This window comes from Ranitomeya imitator, chromosome 10, assembly GCF_032444005.1.
Source record: "Ranitomeya imitator isolate aRanImi1 chromosome 10, aRanImi1.pri, whole genome shotgun sequence".
Classification (NCBI taxonomy): Eukaryota; Metazoa; Chordata; class Amphibia; order Anura; family Dendrobatidae; genus Ranitomeya; species Ranitomeya imitator.
Genome location: NC_091291.1, coordinates 87,673,123 through 87,690,696, shown reverse-complemented (window position 1 = coordinate 87,690,696; position 17,574 = coordinate 87,673,123). Strand labels below are relative to the sequence as shown.

The window sequence follows — 17,574 nt, the reverse complement described above, 5'->3', positions numbered from 1 at the left end:
TTGAGCCATTATGTGGCACGGGCTGGTTACAATTGTTTTCTCACCATCTGACTTTGGAGTGCTGCCTCCATTTAATGGATTTGTATACAAGGTGTTTTGGTGATGACCCATTTTTGAGTGAAAAGTGCAGGTTTTATTTTTCTATCCATTTACTTATCAACAATATCAGATAACAATAATATACAGTGTATGGTGTTAGTATTAATAGCGCTGACAGTATTATCTTACACATATCCCTTTTAAAAACATATTATTAACTCTAATGGATGTAATAATAATCCTGTAATAATTGTCATAAGAATCTTACTATTATTGGACATCACATTCTCATCATTGCTATCACTGTATCGAATAGGATCTATCAATAGAAATCTGCAGACTCCTGTGCCCACTATCACTGTTGTGCCCACTATCACTGTTGTGCCCACTATCACTGCTGTGCCCACTCTATCACTGCTGTGCCCACTATCACTCCTGTGCCCACTATCACTCCTGTGCCCACTATCACTGCTGTGCCCACTATCACTGCTGTGCCCACTATCACTGCTGTGCATACTATCACTGCTGTGCCCACTATCACTCCTGTGCCCATCATCACTGCTGTACCCACTATCACTGCTGTGCCCACTATCACTGCTGTGCATACTATCACTGCTGTGCCCATCATCACTGCTGTACCCACTATCACTGCTGTGCCCATCATCACTGCTGTGGCCATCATCACTGCTGTGCCCATCATCACTGCTGTGCCCACTATCACTGCTGTGCCCATCATCACTCCTGTGCCCAGTATCACTGCTGTGCATACTATCACTCTTGTACCCATCATTACTCCTGTGACCATCATGACTGCTGTACCCATCATCTCTCCTGTGCCCATCACACCTCTGCCCATCATTACGCCTGTGTCCATCATCACTGCTGTACCCATCATCACCACTCGTGCCCATCATCCCTTTTATGCCCATCATCACTCCTGTGCCCCTCCTCACACCCGTGCATGGCAGGAAGAGGGCACCTTTGTTTCACAATAAGCACCGATGTGAATCCTGACCAAGCATTATGTGTGACTCCAGTTGGTGAAGCCCACAGTGCGGGCACAGAGGGCAGGGTGCCAGCTGGGCTCAGTGAGCAGCATGACAAGCAGTGTGCGTACCTGGGCGACTGTACTCCACAGTAACCATGCTGCTGGCTTGCAGGATTGTCGCTGTGTCTGCTGCCTGCTGAGGATGGCATGGAGGTGGCAGATGCTGGCACTAAGAGGGAAGACGGAATTCCAGTTTAAAGAAGCCACCACACCTCTTCCATGCAAGCCAACATCCTGCGCCTCTGGCCGGGGGCCAATGCAAAGCACAGCACCTATTTGCATAGCAAGACTGAGCCAGGAGAGGAGGAAGCAGCGATGGGAGCAGCTGGCAGCTGGGCACTGGTAAGGTTGGCACCTGGCTCTGCACCTACCACCTGTGCTGCCTGAGCGCTGACCACACTGCCACCTACTGGCTGCAGACAGGAACATGCAGCGTTATATTCATCAGCCCAGCAAAGGCCATCACATGTGCAGCATGGTCCACACTATTCTGGGATTATCATATTCAGACCTGGAATATTACTCACTGAGCCAAGCCATATTATTTTTGGAAAACAATCAGCCAATTATATTGCTGTTTTTTTTCCTTTTCCTTTGTATATAGAGATGCTTCTCACAAAATTAGAATATCATAAAAAAGTTAATTTATTTCAGTTCTTCAATGCAAAAAGTGAAGCTCATATATTATATAGAGTCATTACAAACAGAGTGATCTATTTCAAGTGTTTATTTCTGTTAATGTTGATGATTATGGCTTACAGCCAATGAAAACCCAAAAGTCATTATCTCAGGAAATTAGAATACTTTATAACACCGGATTGAAAAAAATGATTTTAAAATCCAAACTGTTGGCCTACTGAAATGTATGTTCAGTAAACACACTCACTACTTGGTCGGAGATCCTTTTGCATCAATTACTGCATCAATGCAGCGTGGCATGGAGGCGATCAGCCTGTGGTACTGCTGAGGGGTTATGGAAGCCCAGGTTGCTTTGATAGCAGCCTTCAGCTTGTCTGCATTGTTGGGTCTGGTGTCTCATCTTCCTCTTGACAATACCCCATAGATTCTCTATGGGGTTAAGGTCAGGCGAGTTTGCTGCCAATCAAGCACAGTGATACTGTTGTTTGTAAACCTGCTATTGGTACTTTTGGCAGTGTGGATTGAGCACCCCCATGGGGCCGTGGGGTACTCGGTACCGTGTCCTGCGGTTCACAGGGGGATGTCATGGTGGCTGACCCAGTCCGTGGCCCTGGGACGTCCGTGTAAAAGGGAAAGGTCTTTAAAGGGATAAAGTTTGTGTTCGTGACGCCACCTGTGGTATTCGGTCAGGGTGACCGACGCTGCTTTAAGGGGTCCGCTGGGGTGATGTTATGGCAGCTAGATGGTATACCTTCCCACATTTGAAGTATGTCCCCAGGGCTTCCCGGTGTGTAAGATGGTGGATGGTGAGAGGTGCAGAGAAGAACGAGGACACAAGGTTGCAGTCTCTTTATCTTTACTGAAGGTTTCAGCATCCACAGTCCAGAGCACCAGATCACAGGGCAGGCAGAGTCTGGCCAGTTTGGAGGCAAATCCAGAGTCCCCTTTGTCCAGGTGGAAATCAGTTGCCTTCCCTTACGCTGTAGTGGTGTAGTCCCTTACTGCCTATGGCTTCACATAAGGGTCTCACAGATGTGGTGTTTCTCTCTCTCTGTCCCCCGTAGTTGGATAGCACAATACTCGTATGACTGGTGGCTTGAGGCTGTTTATAGGGACTCTAGCATTCCCCGGCCTCTGAGGGGTGCCACCGTGCCTCCTGGGTGTAGGTGTGGACAGGTAACTTGCAATTAGCTGTCCTGCCGGTCTCTGAAGTAAAGCATAAAGGTCCTTACTCCCTCGGTGTTCCGGCTACTGGGATTCTGCGCCTCAGAAGGAGGCAGCCTGTGCAGGGCTGGTCCCCTTCTGGTATCCTCTCCTTTCCTCTGACTTCCTTCACGCTCCCTGCAATGCATTTGGCTTTCTGTGTGTCTCTTCCCAGGAGCTGTAGCACTTCAGGCTACACGGCTCCTCTGTTTCCTTTCCCTCTGTCTTTCTGACAGGAACTGACTCTTTCCCTCCAGATCAGGATGTTCTTATAGGAGAGTTCACCTTAAACAGGCTTAGAGCTCCCCCTTCTGATCTAGCCTCCTATATATTCAGACATTGCCTGGGGAAGCATTTGTGCACTATTAATCGTGCACATTTAATCTAAGTAAATTTATCAAAGGACTGGCAGTTAGGCATGGCAGGAGACAGGTAAGACAATCAAATAAATCTATTCCCTGTCCAATTGGAACACAATAAATATTCACCATATACTTTTGTATAATCTATATCCTGGCTGCTGCATTCACTCACATTCACCGCCCTTGCATTAACTCTTTACACTCCATCCATATCGGCCCCTCTGTCCTTGCCTCTCCTATGTGTAGCAGTCAAGCTCTGTTCACATTGCTTAATAGCACTGATCCATTCACTACCGCCATCCAACACAAGAGACGCTCTCACAAATCTGCTCACTCTTTCTATCCTCCTCCTAGCTGCAAGAGACATCTCTCCCAACCCTGACCCCCCATGTTATAGCCATTCAAACCTCCCAATTGCTACACTCAGAAACCCCTCTAACCTTATTAATATTCCCTGCATGCCTTCTGTCTCTTTCAATTGTGCCCTTTGGAACTCGCTCTGTGTGTAATAAACTCCCTTTCATCTATGACTTCTTCCTTTCTAATTCTCTTAACCTCCTGGCTCTTACTGAAACCTGGATCCAGCAGTCAGACACCACCGCTGCTGCTGCTCTTTCATATGGTGGACTACACTTTTCTCATACCCCAAGATCGGACAACAGAGCAGGTGGAGGCGTTGGTCTGCTCCTTTCACCCAAATGTACTTTCCAAGTTATCCCCTAAGTACCCTCACTTGTCTTCCCTTCCTTTGAAGTCCATGCAGTCAGACTCTACATCCCCTTCTCTATTTGAGTGGCGGTGGTGTATCGTCCTCCGGGCCCCTCTCATCAGTTCCTGGATCACTTTGCCACCCGGCTTCCACACTTTCTCTCCTGTGACACCCCCACCCTCTTCATGGGTGATTTCATCATCCCCATTGCTTTTCCCCTCTCCCCACCTGCTACCTACCTTTTATCGCTAACTTCCTCCTTCGGCCTCTTGCAGCATACGAACTCTCCAACGAATGAAGATGGAAACTCCCTCGACTTGGTCTTCTCCCGGACCCCGGCTATGCTCAGTGGGTGATTTCACAAATTGCCCTCTCCTGCTCTCTGACCATTACCTTCTTTCATTCTCTATCAAGAACTGCCATCCCGCTCAGGTCACCCGCACTTTCCACACTTATAGAAATATACAGGCCATTAACACCCAGAAACGTATGAAGAACTTGCAGTCCTCATTGGCCCCTATCTCCTCCATCTCATGTCCTGATTCTGCACTAAAGCATTACAATGAAACCCTGAAAAGTGCACTGGATGAAATTGCACCTCCAATACATAGAACAACTCGGCACAGATGGCGACAACCGTGGCACACGCTGCAAACACGTTTCCTGCAGCGGTGCTCCAGGTGCAACTAACATCTGTGGAGAAAATCTAATCTACCTGAAGATTTCATCCATTATAAGTTCATGCTTAAAAGATACAACTCTGCCCTTCACCTCTTCAATCAAACCTTTTTTAACACCCTCATCACCTCACTGTCAAATAAACCTAAACGTCTCTTTGACACTTTCCATTCCCTACTCAATCCAAGAGTGCAGGTCGCAACCACAGATCTCCACACTGACAATGTGGCCAATTACTTCAAAGAAAAAAATTGACCACATCCGACAGGAAATCATCTCCCAATCTCTTCATACCATGCACTGTCCTCCCTCCCTCACTGCATCTAGTTCACTCTCTGACTTTGAACCAGTTACAGAAGAAGAAGTAATCAGGCTCCTTTCATCTTCTTGCCCGACCACTTGCACCAGTGGCCCCATTCCGTCACATCTCCTCCAGTCCCTTTCCCCAGCTGTCACCTCTCACCTAACAAAAATATTCAACCTTTCTCTCTCTTCCGGTATCTTTCCCTCCTCATTTAAGCATGCCATCATACATCCATTACTTAAAAAGCCATCCCTCGACTAAAACTGTGCCACTAACTATAGACCAGTCTCTAATCTTCCCTTCATCTCTAAACTCCTGGAACGCCTGGTTCACTCCCATCTTATCCGCTATCTCTCAGATAACTCTCTTCTCGACCCTCTACAATCCAGTTTCCGCTCTTTACACTCTACTGAAACTGCCCTCACTAAAGTCTCTAATGATCTACTAACAGCTAAATCTAATGGTCACTACTCCATGCTAATTCTCTTGGATCTCTCCGCAGCATTCGATACTGTGGATCATCAGATCCTCCTCACTATGCTCCGCTCCATCTGCCTCAAGGGCACCGTTCTCTCCTGGTTCTCCTCCTATGTCTCTGACCGCTCCTTTACTGTATCTTTTGCTGGTTCCTCCTCCTCTCACCTTCCCCTTACTGTTGGGGTTCCTCAAGGATCAGTCCTAGGCCCCCTCCTCTTCTCTTTGTATACTGCCCCTATTGGACAAACAATCAGTAGATTTGGTTTCCAGTACCATCTCTATGCTGACGACACCAAATTATACACTTCTTCTCCTGATATCACACCTACTTTTTTAGAAAACACCAGTGATTGTCTTACCACTGTCTCTAACATCATGTCCTCCCTCTATCTGAAACTGAACCTGTCAAAAACTGAACTCATGTTCTCTCCCTCTACTAACCTACCTTTGCCTGACATTGCCATCTTCGTGTGTGGTTCCATCATTACTCCCAAGCAACATGCCCGCTGCCTTGCGGTCATACTTGATTCCGAGCTTTCATTCACCCCCCACATCCGATCACTGGCTCGCTCTTCTTATCTGCACCTCAAAAATATTTCTAGAATTCGCCCTTTTCTTACTTTCAACTCTGCAAAAACTCTTACTGTTTCACTCATTCACTCTCGTCTGGACTATTGTAACTCTCTACTAATCGGCCTCCCTCTTACCAAACTCTCCCCGCTCCAATCTGTCCTGAATGCTGTAGCCAGGATCATATTCCTCACTAACCGTTACACCGATGCCTCTACCTTGTGCCAGTCATTACACTGGCTACCCATCCACTCCAGAATCCAGTACAAAACTACTGCCCTCATCCACAAAGCACTTCATGGCTCAGCACCACCCTACATCTCCTCCCTGGTCTCAGTCTACGACCATATCCGTGCTCTCCGTTCTGCTAATGAACTGAGGTTAACATCCTCCATAATCAGAACCTCCTACTCCCGTCTCCAAGACTTTACACGTGCTGCGCCAATTCTTTGGAATGCACTACCCAGGTTAATACGATTAATCCCCAATACCCACAGTTTTAAGCGTGCCCTAAAAACTCATTTGTTCAGATTGGCCTACCACATCAACGCATTAACCTAACTATCCCTGTGTGGCCCATTAAAAAAAACTTAAACCATAATCAGGTTCCTCGCATCATGTTCTCATACACTTTATGCAGTTAATAGCCCTCTGTGTCTGTACTGCTACATACTTAGGCAGTTAACTGGTTCATGCAGCTTTACATGAACACCCGAGCCTTACACTATGGCTGGTCCGAATAACTAAAGCAATTGTTACCATCCACCTCTCGTGTCTCCCCTTTTTCCTCATAGTTTGTAAGCTTGTGAGCAGGGCCCTCATTCCTCTTGGTATCTGTTTTGAACAGTGATTATTGTTATGCTGTAATGTCTATTGTCTGTACAAGTCCCCTCTATAATTTGTAAAGCGCTGCGGAATATGTTGGCGCTATATAAATAAAATTATTATTATTATGTGTATGTCACCTGTTGCTACAAACTCGGTTTCTGGGGGCAACAGACGAGGTGCACGTCTTCTGGAATCTGCAGCAATGCAGTGTGGTTGCTAGGGGCAACGATACCACTGCATCAGAACATGGGAAAGCAGGCATCTGGCTGTGGTTCGGCGGGGCCACGAAGATTAAACTCAGTGGGGTTGCAAAGGTTTCAACACCCTCAAACCAGGTGTGCTGCGGCTCAGAGGAGCGTGCCAGGACTGAGATTAAACTCAGTGGGGTTGCGAAGGTTTCAACACCCTCAAACCAGGTGTGCTGCGGCTCAGAGGAGCGTGCCAGGACTGCAGCAGGAGCTTGCAGAAAATGCCCGGTGTGGATCAGTTTGCAGTCCCAGGAGATCCAGTGACAGCCGTGGAAGGCAAAGCAGCCATGTGTAAAGTGGTTTGCAGTGACGCTCTTGAGGAGTTCTATCACTCTGTGGCTTGTGGGCATCCCCAGGAGCCAGTTGGATTATTGTTAGCCCCTTAAACACCGAGGGTGGTTTGCACGTTAACCCCTTCCCGACCCATGACGCCACGTAGGCGTCATGAAAGTCGGTGCCAATCCGACCCATGACGCCTATGTGGCGTCATGGAAAGATCGCGTCCCTGCAGATCGGGTGAAAGGGTTAACTCCCATTTCACCCGATCTGCAGGGACAGGGGGAGTGGTAGTTTAGCCCAGGGGGGGTGGCTTCACCCCCTCGTGGCTACGATTGCTCTGATTGGCTGTTGAAAGTGAAACTGCCAATCAGAGCGATTTGTAATATTTCACCTATTATAACGGGTGAAATATTACAATCCAGCCATGGCCGATGCTGCAATATCATCGGCCATGGCTGGAAATACTAATGTGCCCCCACCCCACCGATCGCCCCCCCAGCCCCCCGATCTGGCCGGTACACTGCTCCGGCTCCCCTCCATCCAGTGCTCCGCTCCCCCCCGTGCTCTTGTCCGCTCCCCCCATGCTCCAATCACCCCCCCGTGCTCCAATCACCCCCCCTGCATTCCGATCCACCCCCTTCGTGCTCCGTTCCACCCCCCCGTGCTCCGTTCCAGCCCCCCCGTGCTCCGTTCCACGCCCCCGCGCTCCGTTCCACGCCTGCCGCGCTCCGATTCCCCCCCGTGCTCCGATCCCCCCACGTGGTCCCCCCCCACCCCATCATACTTACCGATCCTGCCGGGGTGCCGTCCGTCTTCTCCCCGGGCGCCGCCATCTTCCAAAATGGCGGGCGCATGCGCAGTGCGCCCGCCGAATCTGCCGGCCGGCAGATTCGTTCCAAAGTGCATTTTGATCACTGAGATAGATTATATCTCAGTGATCAAAATAAAAAAAATAATACATGACCCCCCCCCCCCTTTGTCACCCCCATAGGTAGGGACAATAAAAAAATAAAGAAAATTTTTTTTTCCACTAATGTTAGAATAGGGTTAGGGGTAGGGGTAGGGTTAGGGTTAGGGTTAGGGGTAGGGTTAGGGGTAGGGCTAGGGTTAGGGCTAGGGTTAGGGTTAGGGGTAGGGTTAGGGCTAGGGTTAGGGCTAGGGTTAGGGTTTCGGTATGTGCACACGTATTCTGGTCCTCTGTGGATTTTTCCGCTGCGGATTTGATAAATCCGCAGTGCTAAACCGCTGCGGATTTATGGCGGATTTACCACGTTTTTTTCTGCGCATTTCACTGCGGTTTTACAATTGCGATTTTCTGTTTGAGCAGTTGTAAAACCGCTGCGGAATCCACACAAAGAAGTGACATGCTGCGGAATGTAAACCGCTGCGTTTCCGTGCAGTTTTTCCGCAGCATGTGTACAGCGATTTTTGTTTCCCATAGGTTTACATTGAACTGTAAACTCATGGGAAACTGCTGCGGATCTGCAGCGTTTTCCGCAGTGTGCACAAACCTTTAGAATTAGGCTATGTGCACACGGATTCGCAGCAGTATTCCATCAGGTTTACAGTACCATGTAAACATATGAAAAACCAAATCTGCTGTGCCCATGGTGCGGAAAATACCGCGCGGAAACGCTGCGTTGTATTTTCCGCAGCATGTCAATTCTTTGTGCGGATTCCGCGGCGTTTTACACCTGTTCCTCAATAGGAATCCGCAGGTGAAATCCGCACAAAAAACACTGGAAATCCGCGGAAAATCCGCAGGTAAAACGCAGTGCCTTTTACCCGCGGATTTTTCAAAAATGGTGCGGAAATATCTCACACGAATCCGCAACGTGGGCACATAGCCTTAGGGTTAGGGTTGGAATTAGGGTTGTGGTTAGGGGTGTGTTGCGGTTAGGGTTGTGATTAGGGTTGTGGCTACAGTTGGGATTAGGGTTAGGGGTGTGTTGGGGTTAGTGTTGGAGGTAGAATTGAGGGGTTACCACTGTTTAGGCACATCAGGGGTCTCCAAACGCAACATGGCGCCACCATTGATTCCAGCCAATCTCGTATTCAAAAAGTCAAATGGTGCTCCCTCACTTCCGAGCCCTGACGTGTGCCCAAACAGTAGTTTACCCCCACATATGGGGTATCAGTGTACTCAGGATAAACTGCGCAACAATTACTGGGGTCCAATTTCTCCTGTTACCCTTGTGAATCTAAAAAAATGCTTGCTAAAACATCATTTTTGAGGAAAGAAAAATGATTTTTTATTTTCACGGCTCTGCGTTGTAAACGTCTGTGAAGCACTTGGGGGTTCAAAGTGCTCACCACATATCTAGATAAGTTCCTTGGGGGGTCTAGTTTCTAAAATGTGGTCACTTGTGGGGGGTTTCTACTGTTTAGGCACACCAGGGGCTCTGCAAACGCAATGTGACGCCCACAGAGCATTCCATCAAAGTCTGCATTTCAAAACGTCACTACTTCACTTCCGAGCCCCGGCATGTGCCCAAACAGTGATTTACCCCCACATATGGGGTATCAGCGTACTCAGGAGAAACTGGACAACAACTTTTGGGGTCAAATTTCTCCTGTTACCCTTGGGAAAATAAAAAATTGCAGGCTAAAAGATCATTTTTGAGAAAATAATTTTTTATTTTTATTTTCATGGCTCTGCGTTATAAACTTCTGTGAAGCACTTGGGGGTTCAAAGTCCTCACCACACATCTAGATTAGTTCCTTTGGGGGTCTAGTTTCCAAAATGGGGTCATTTCTGGGGGATCTCCAATGTTTAGGCACACAGGGGCTCTCCAAACGTGACATGGTGTCCGCTAATGATTGGAGCTAATTTTCCATTTAAAAAGCCAAATCTCGTGCCATCCCTTCCGAGCCCTGCCGTGCGCCCAAACAGTGGTTTACCCCCACATATGGGGTATCAGCGTACTCAGGACAAACTGGACAACAATATTTGGGGTCCAATTTTTCCTATTATCCTTGGCAAAATAGGAAATTCCAGGCTAAAAAATCATTTTTGAGGAAAGAAAAATTATTTTTTATTATCATGGCTCTGCGTTATAAACTTCTGTGAAGCACCTGGGGGTTTAAAGTGCTCAATATGCATCTAGATAAGTTCCTTGGGGGGTCTAGTTTCCAAAATGGGGTCACTTGTGGGGGAGCTCCAATGTTTAGGCACACAGGGGCTCTCCAAACGCGACATGGTGTCCGCTAACATGGTGTCCGCTAATGATTGGAGCTAATTTTCCATTCAAAAAGTCAAATGGCGCGCCTTCCCTTCCGAGCCCTGCCGAGTGCCCAAACAGTGGTTTACCCCCACATATGAGGTATCGGCGTACTCGGGAGAAATTGCCCAACAAATTTTATGATCCATTTTATCCTACTGCCCATGTGAAAATGAAAAAATTGAGGCGAAGAGAATTTTTTTGTGAAAAAAAAGTACTTTTTCATTTTTACAGATCAATTTGTGAAGCACCTGAGGGTTTAAAGTGCTCACTAGGCATCTAAATAAGTTCCTTGGGGGGTCTAGTTTCCAAAATGGGGTCACTTGTGGGGGAGCGCCAATGTTTAGGCACACAGGAGCTATCCAAACGCGACATGGTGTCCGCTAACGATGGAAATAATTTTTCATTCAAAAAGTCAAATGGCGCTCCTTCCCTTCCGAGCCTTACCATGTGCCCAAACAGTGGTTTACCTCCACATGTGAGGTATCAGTGTACTCAGGAGAAATTGCCCAACACATTTTAGGATCCATTTTATCCTGTTGCCCATGTGAAAATGAAAAAATTGAGGCTAAAAGAATTTTTTTGTGAAAAAAAAGTACTTTTTCATTTTTACGGATCAATTTGTGAAGCACCTGGGGGTTCAAAGTGCTCACTATGCATCTAGATAAGTTCCTTGGGGTGTCTAGTTTCCAAAATGGGGTCACTTGTGGGGGAGCTCCAATTTTTAGGCACACGGGTGCTCTCCAAACGTGACATGGTGTCCGCTAAAGAGTGGAGCCAATTTTTGATTCAAAAAGTCAAATGGCGCTCCTTCCCTTCCAAGCCCTGCCGTGCGCCCAAACAGTGGTTTACCCCCACATATGAGGTATCAGCGTACTCAGGACAAATTGCACAACAACTTTCGTGGTTCAGTTTCTCCTTTTACCATTGGGAAAATAAAAAAATTGTTGCTAAAAGATAATTTTTGTGACTAAATAGTTAAATGTTCATTTTTTCCTTCCATGTTGCTTCTGCTGCTGTGAAGCACCTGAAGGGTTAATAAACTTCTTGAATGTGGTTTTGAGTACCTTGAGGGGTGCAGTTTTTAGAATGGTGTCACTTTTGGGTATTTTCAGCCATATAGACCCCTCAAACTGACTTCAAATGTGAGGTGGTCCCTAAAAAAATGGTTTTGTAAATTTCGTTGTAAAAATGACAAATCGCTGGTCAAATTTTAACCCTTATAACTTCCTAACAAAAAAAAATTTTGTTTCCAAAATTGTGCTGATGTAAAGTAAACATGTGGGAAATGTTATTTATTAACTATCTTGTGTCACATATCTCTCTGGTTTAACAGAATAAAAATTCAAAATGTGAAAATTGCGAAATTTTCAAAATTTTCGCCAAACTTCCGTTTTTATCACAAATAAACGCAGAATTTATTGACCTAAATTTACCACTAACATGAAGCCCAATATGTCACGAAAAAACAATCTCAGAACCGCTAGGATCCGTTGAAGCGTTCCTGAGTTATTACCTCATAAAGGGACACTGGTCAGAATTGCAAAAAACGGCAAGGTCTTTAAGGTCAAAATAGGCTGGGTCATGAAGGGGTTAATGACCGGACCAATTTTTACAATTCTGACCACTGTCCCTTTATGAGGTTATAACTCTGGAACGCTTCAACGGATCCCGGTGATTCTGACAAAGTTTTCTCGAGACATATTGTACTTCATGATAGTGGTAACATTTCTTTGATATTACCTGCATTTATTTGTGAAAAAAACAAAAATTTGGTGAAAATGTTGAAAATTTCACAATTTTCCAAATTTGAATTTTTATGCCCTTAAATCACAGAGATATGCCACACAAAATACTTAATAATTAACATTTCCCACATGACTACTTTACATCAGCACAATTTTGGAAACAATTTTTTTTTTGTTAGGGAGTTATAAGGGTTAAAAGTTGACCAGCAATTTCTCATTTTTACAACACCATTTTTATTTAGGGACCACATCACATTTGAAGTCATTTTGAGGGGTCTATATGATAGAAAATAACCAAGTGTGACATGATTCTAAAAACTGCACCACTTAAGGTGCTCAAAACCAAATTCAAGAAGTTTATTAACCCTTCTGGTGCTTCACATGAATTTTTGGAATGTTTAAAAAAAATGAACATTTAATTTTTTTTCACAAAAAATTTACTTCAGCTCCAATTTGTTTTATTTTACCAAGGGGAACAGGAGAAATGTACCCCAAAGTTGTTGTACAATTTGTCCTGAGTACCCTGATACCCCATATGTGAGGGTAAACCACTGTTTGGGCGCATGGCAGAGCTTGGAAGGGAAGGAGCGCCATTTGACTTTTCAATGCAAAATTGGCTGGAATTGAGATGGGACGCCATGTTGCTTTTGGAGAGGCACTAATGTGCCTAAACATTGAGACCCCCGCAGTTGACACCATTTTGGAAAGAAGAGTCCTTAAGGATCTAGATATGTGGTGAGCACTTTGACTCAAAAAATGCTTCACAGAAGTTTATAACGTAGAGGCATAAAAATAAAAAAATTTTTTTTTCACAAAAATGAATATTTCGGCCCCAATTTTTTATTTTCCCAAGGGTACTAGAAGAAATTGTACCCCAAACGTTGTTGTGCAATTTGTCCTGAGTACGCTGATACCCTATATGGGAGGGTAAACCACTGTTTGGGCGCATGGCAGAGTTCTGAAGGGTAGGAGCGCCATTTGACTTTTCAATGCAAAATTGGCTGGAATTGAGATGGGACGCAATGTTGTTTTTGGAGAGCCACTAATGTGCCGAAACATAGAAACCCCCCACAATTGACACCATTTTGGAAAGTAGACCCCCTAAGGATCTTATCTAGATGTGTTGTGAGAGCTTTGAACCCCAAGTTTTTCACTGCAGTTTATAACGTAGGGCCGTGAAAAAAAAAAAAAATTTCCTACAAAAATGTTTTTTTAGCCCCCCAAATTTTTATTTTCCCAAGGTTAACAAGATAAATTGGACCCTAGAAGTTGTTGTTCAATTTGTCCTGAGTACGTTGATACCCCATATGTTGGGGTAAACCCCTGTTTTGGCGCACGGGAGAGCTCGGCAGGGAAGAAGCACTGTTTGACTTTTTCAACGCAGAATTGGCTGGAATTGAGATTGGACGCCATGTCGCGTTTGGAGAACCCTGATGTGCTTAAACAGTGGAAACCCCCAATTCTAACTGAAACCCTAATCCAACAACACCCCTAACCCTAATCCCAACCACACCCCTTACCCCAACTCCACCACACCCCTAACCCTAATCCCAACCATAACTCTAACCACACCCCTAACCCTGACACACCCCTAATCCTAATCCCAACTGTAAATGTAATCCAAACCCTAGCCCTAGCCCTAACCCTAACTGTAACCATAACCCTAGCCCTAACCCTAGCCCTAACCCTAGCCCTAACCCTAACCCCAACCCTAGCCCTAACTCTAACCCTAGCCCTAACCCTAACCCTAACCCTAGCCCTAACCCTAGCCCTAACCATAACTCTAGCCCTAACCATAACCCTAGCCCTAACCCTAATGGAAAATGGAAATAAATACATTTTTTAATTTTTTTATTTTTTCATAACTAAGGGGGTGATGGAGGGGGGTTTGATTTACTTTTATAGTGGGTTTTTTAGCGGATTTTTATGATTGGCAGCCGTCACACACTAAAAGACGCTTTTTATTGCAAAAAGTTTGTTGGGGCCTTACCACATTTTGAGAGCTATAATTTTTCCATATTTTGGTCCACAGAGTCAAGTGAGGTCTTGTTCTTTGCAGGACGAGTTGACGTTTTTATTGGTAACATTTTCGGGCACATGACATTTTTTGATCGCTTTTTATTCCGATTTTTGTGAGGCAGTATGACCAAAAAACAGCTATTCATGAATTTCTTTTGGGTTTATACCATTCCGCGTTTGGTAAAATGGATAAAGCAGTTTTATTCTTCGGGTCAGTACGATTACAGCGATACCTCATTTATATAATTTTTTTATGTTTTGGCGCTTTTATACGATAAAAACTATTTTATAGAAAAAATAATTATTTTTGCATCGCTTTATTCTGAGGACTATAACTTTTTTATTTTTTCGCTGATGATGCTGTATGGTGGCTCATTTTTTGCGGGACAAGATGACGTTTTCATCGGTACCATGGTTATTTATATCCGTCTTTTTGATCGCGTGCTATTCCACTTTTTGTTCAGTGGTATGATAATAAAGCGTTTTTTGCCCCGTTTTTTTTTACGGTGTTCACTGAAGGGGTTAACTAGTGGGACAGTTTTATAAATGGGGTCATTACGGACGGGGCAATACTAAATATGTGTACTTTTATTGTTTTTTTTTATTTAGCTAAAGGAATGTATTAATTGGAACAATATTTTTTTTATTATTTATTTAGGAATTTTTTTTTTTTACACATGTAAATTTATTTTTTTACTTTTTTACTTTGCCCCAGGGGAGGCCATGACAGTAAAGTGACTGATTCGACACTTTACTGTGCACTGTGTCAGATCAGCGATCTGACATGCACAGCAGGGAGGCTTCCCGGCGCCTTCTCTGAGCATGCGCTGGTAAGCCACCTCACTGCAGGACCTGGATGCAGCCCTGCGGCCATTTTGGATCCGGGGCCTGCAGGGAGAGGAAGGTAGGAGACCCTCGGAGCAACGCAATCATATCACGTTGCTCCGAGGGTCTCAGGGAAGGGAGGGGGCTCCCTGCGCGATGCTTCCCTATACCGCCGGAACACTGGGATCATGTTTGATCGCAGTGTGCAGGGGGTTAATGTGCCGGATGTCAGCTGCGATAGTCAGCTGACTCCCGGCCACGATCGGCTGCGCTCCCCCCCCCGTGAGCGCATCCGATCGCACTGGACGTACTCTCCGGTCACTGGGAATTAAGTCCCAGGTCACTTTGATGGGATAGTACGTCCAATGGGATTAAGGTGTTAAAGTAATGATGGTCACTCATTTTTCTTTACTTAGCTGCTTTTTTCTTGCCATAATACAAATTCTAACAGTCTATTCAGTAGGACAATCAGCTGTGTATCCACCAGACTTCTGCACAACACAACTGATGGTCCCAAAACCATTTATAAGGCAAGAAATCCCACTTATTAAACCAGACAGGGCACACCTGTGAAGTGAAAACCATTCCCGGTGACTACCTCTTGAAGCTCATCAAGAGAACGCCAAGAGTGTGCAAAGCAGTCATCAATGCAAAAGGTGGCTACTTTGAAGAACCTAGAATATAAGACATATTTTCAGTTGTTTCACACTTTTTAGTTAAGTATATAATTCCACATGTGTTAATTCATAGTTTTGATGCCCTCAGTGTGAATGTACAATTTTCATAGTCATGAAAATAGAGAAAAATCTTTAAATGAGAAGTTGTGTCCAAACTTTTGGCCTGTAGTGTATGCACTGTATGTTGTATGCACTGTATGTACTGTATGTTGCATGTACTGTATGTTGTATGCACAGTATGTTGTATGCACTGCATGTACTGTATGTTGTGTGTACTGTATGTTGTATGCACTGTATGTTGTATGTACTGTATGTGCTGTATGTAGTATGTACTGTATGCACTGTATGTGATATGTACTGTATGTAGTATGTACTGTATGTACTGTATGTATTAAGTACTGTATTTACTGTATATGCGTGTATTGTTTTTTTTTTTACATTCAACACATTAGCCGGATGATGGGACTACTACTGTCCCATCATTGGCTAATGTGCCAATCACTGTCACTGTAGCAGGCATAGCCGGATGGGAGTTGTAGTCCCATTGGACGATGCCTGCACACACACACACCCACACACCCCCAAAGACCCCCCCGGACAGCCCTCAGACCCCTGGACAGCACCGCACAGTTTCAGACAGCGCCACAGACTCCAGCCCCTGGCGTTCAAATCCCCTGCCAAAGCCACGTGGCACCGCTCATTGGTTCAGCCACTGCCGTGCGGGATTTGAATTCCCCGCCAAGCCGTGCAGCACCGGCGGAGCCAACGCGGCTTTGGCAGGGGATTTGAATCCCATGCCGCTCATTGGCTCAGACAGCGGCAGCTCAGCCGATGAGTGGTGCCGCACGGCTTTGAGTGGCGCGGGATTCAAATTCCCCGCCCCGCCACCTGAGCCAATGAGCAGAGCCATGCGGCTTTGGCAGGGGATTTGAATCCTGCGCCATTCATTGGCTGAGGCCTGGGGCACTCAGCCAATGAGCGGTGCCGTGTGGCTTGGCAGGGCATATGAATCACGGTCGCCATATCGGAATACCCAAGTCTGAGGTCCAGAGCACTCTAGAAGAGGTTTTCATCCAGGATATCTCTGTACTTGGCCGCATTCATGTTTCCTTCAATGACAACCAGTCGTCCTGTCCCTGCAGTGGAAAAACACCCCTATAGCATGATGCTGCCACCACCATGTTTCACTGTTGGGATTGCATTGGGCAGGTGATGAGCAGTGCCTGGTTTTCTCCACTCATACCGCTCAGAATTATCACCAAAAAGGTCTATCTTCATCTCATCAGATCAGAGAATCTTATGTCTCATAGTCTGGAAGTCCTTCATGCGTTTTTTAGCAAACTCTATGCGGGCTTTCATATGTCTTGCATGGAGGAGAGGCTTCCGTCAGGCCACTCTGCAATAAAGGCCCGACTGGTGGAGGGCTGCAGTGATAGTTGACTTTGTGGAACTTTCTCCCATCTCCTTACTGCATCTCTGAAGCTCAGCCACAGTGATCTTGGGGTTCTTCTTTAACTCTCTCAGCAAGGCTCTTCTCCCATGATTGCTCAATTTGGCTGGACGGCCAGGTCTAGGAAGACTTTTGGTGGTGCCAAACTTCTTCCATTTATGGATTATGGAGGTCTCTGTGCTCTTAGGAACCTTGAGTACTGCAGAAATTCTTTTGTAACCTTGGCCAGATCTGTTCCTTGCCACAATTC

The 17,574-nt window shown here is 45.7% G+C and overlaps 1 protein-coding gene across 1 annotated transcript in view; it reads right to left on the bottom strand.

Annotated features, from left to right (window-relative positions):
* Positions 1 to 1,268, bottom strand: part of POU2F3 (POU class 2 homeobox 3) — a 193,010-nt gene extending 191,742 nt beyond the window's left edge. The window contains exon 1 of the mRNA XM_069743094.1: positions 1,157 to 1,268. Within this exon, the coding sequence (XP_069599195.1) occupies positions 1,157 to 1,184 (28 nt within the window). The 5' untranslated portion in view covers positions 1,185 to 1,268. The remainder of the gene's footprint in view (positions 1 to 1,156) is intronic.
* Positions 1,269 to 17,574: the final 16,306 nt, after the last annotated feature.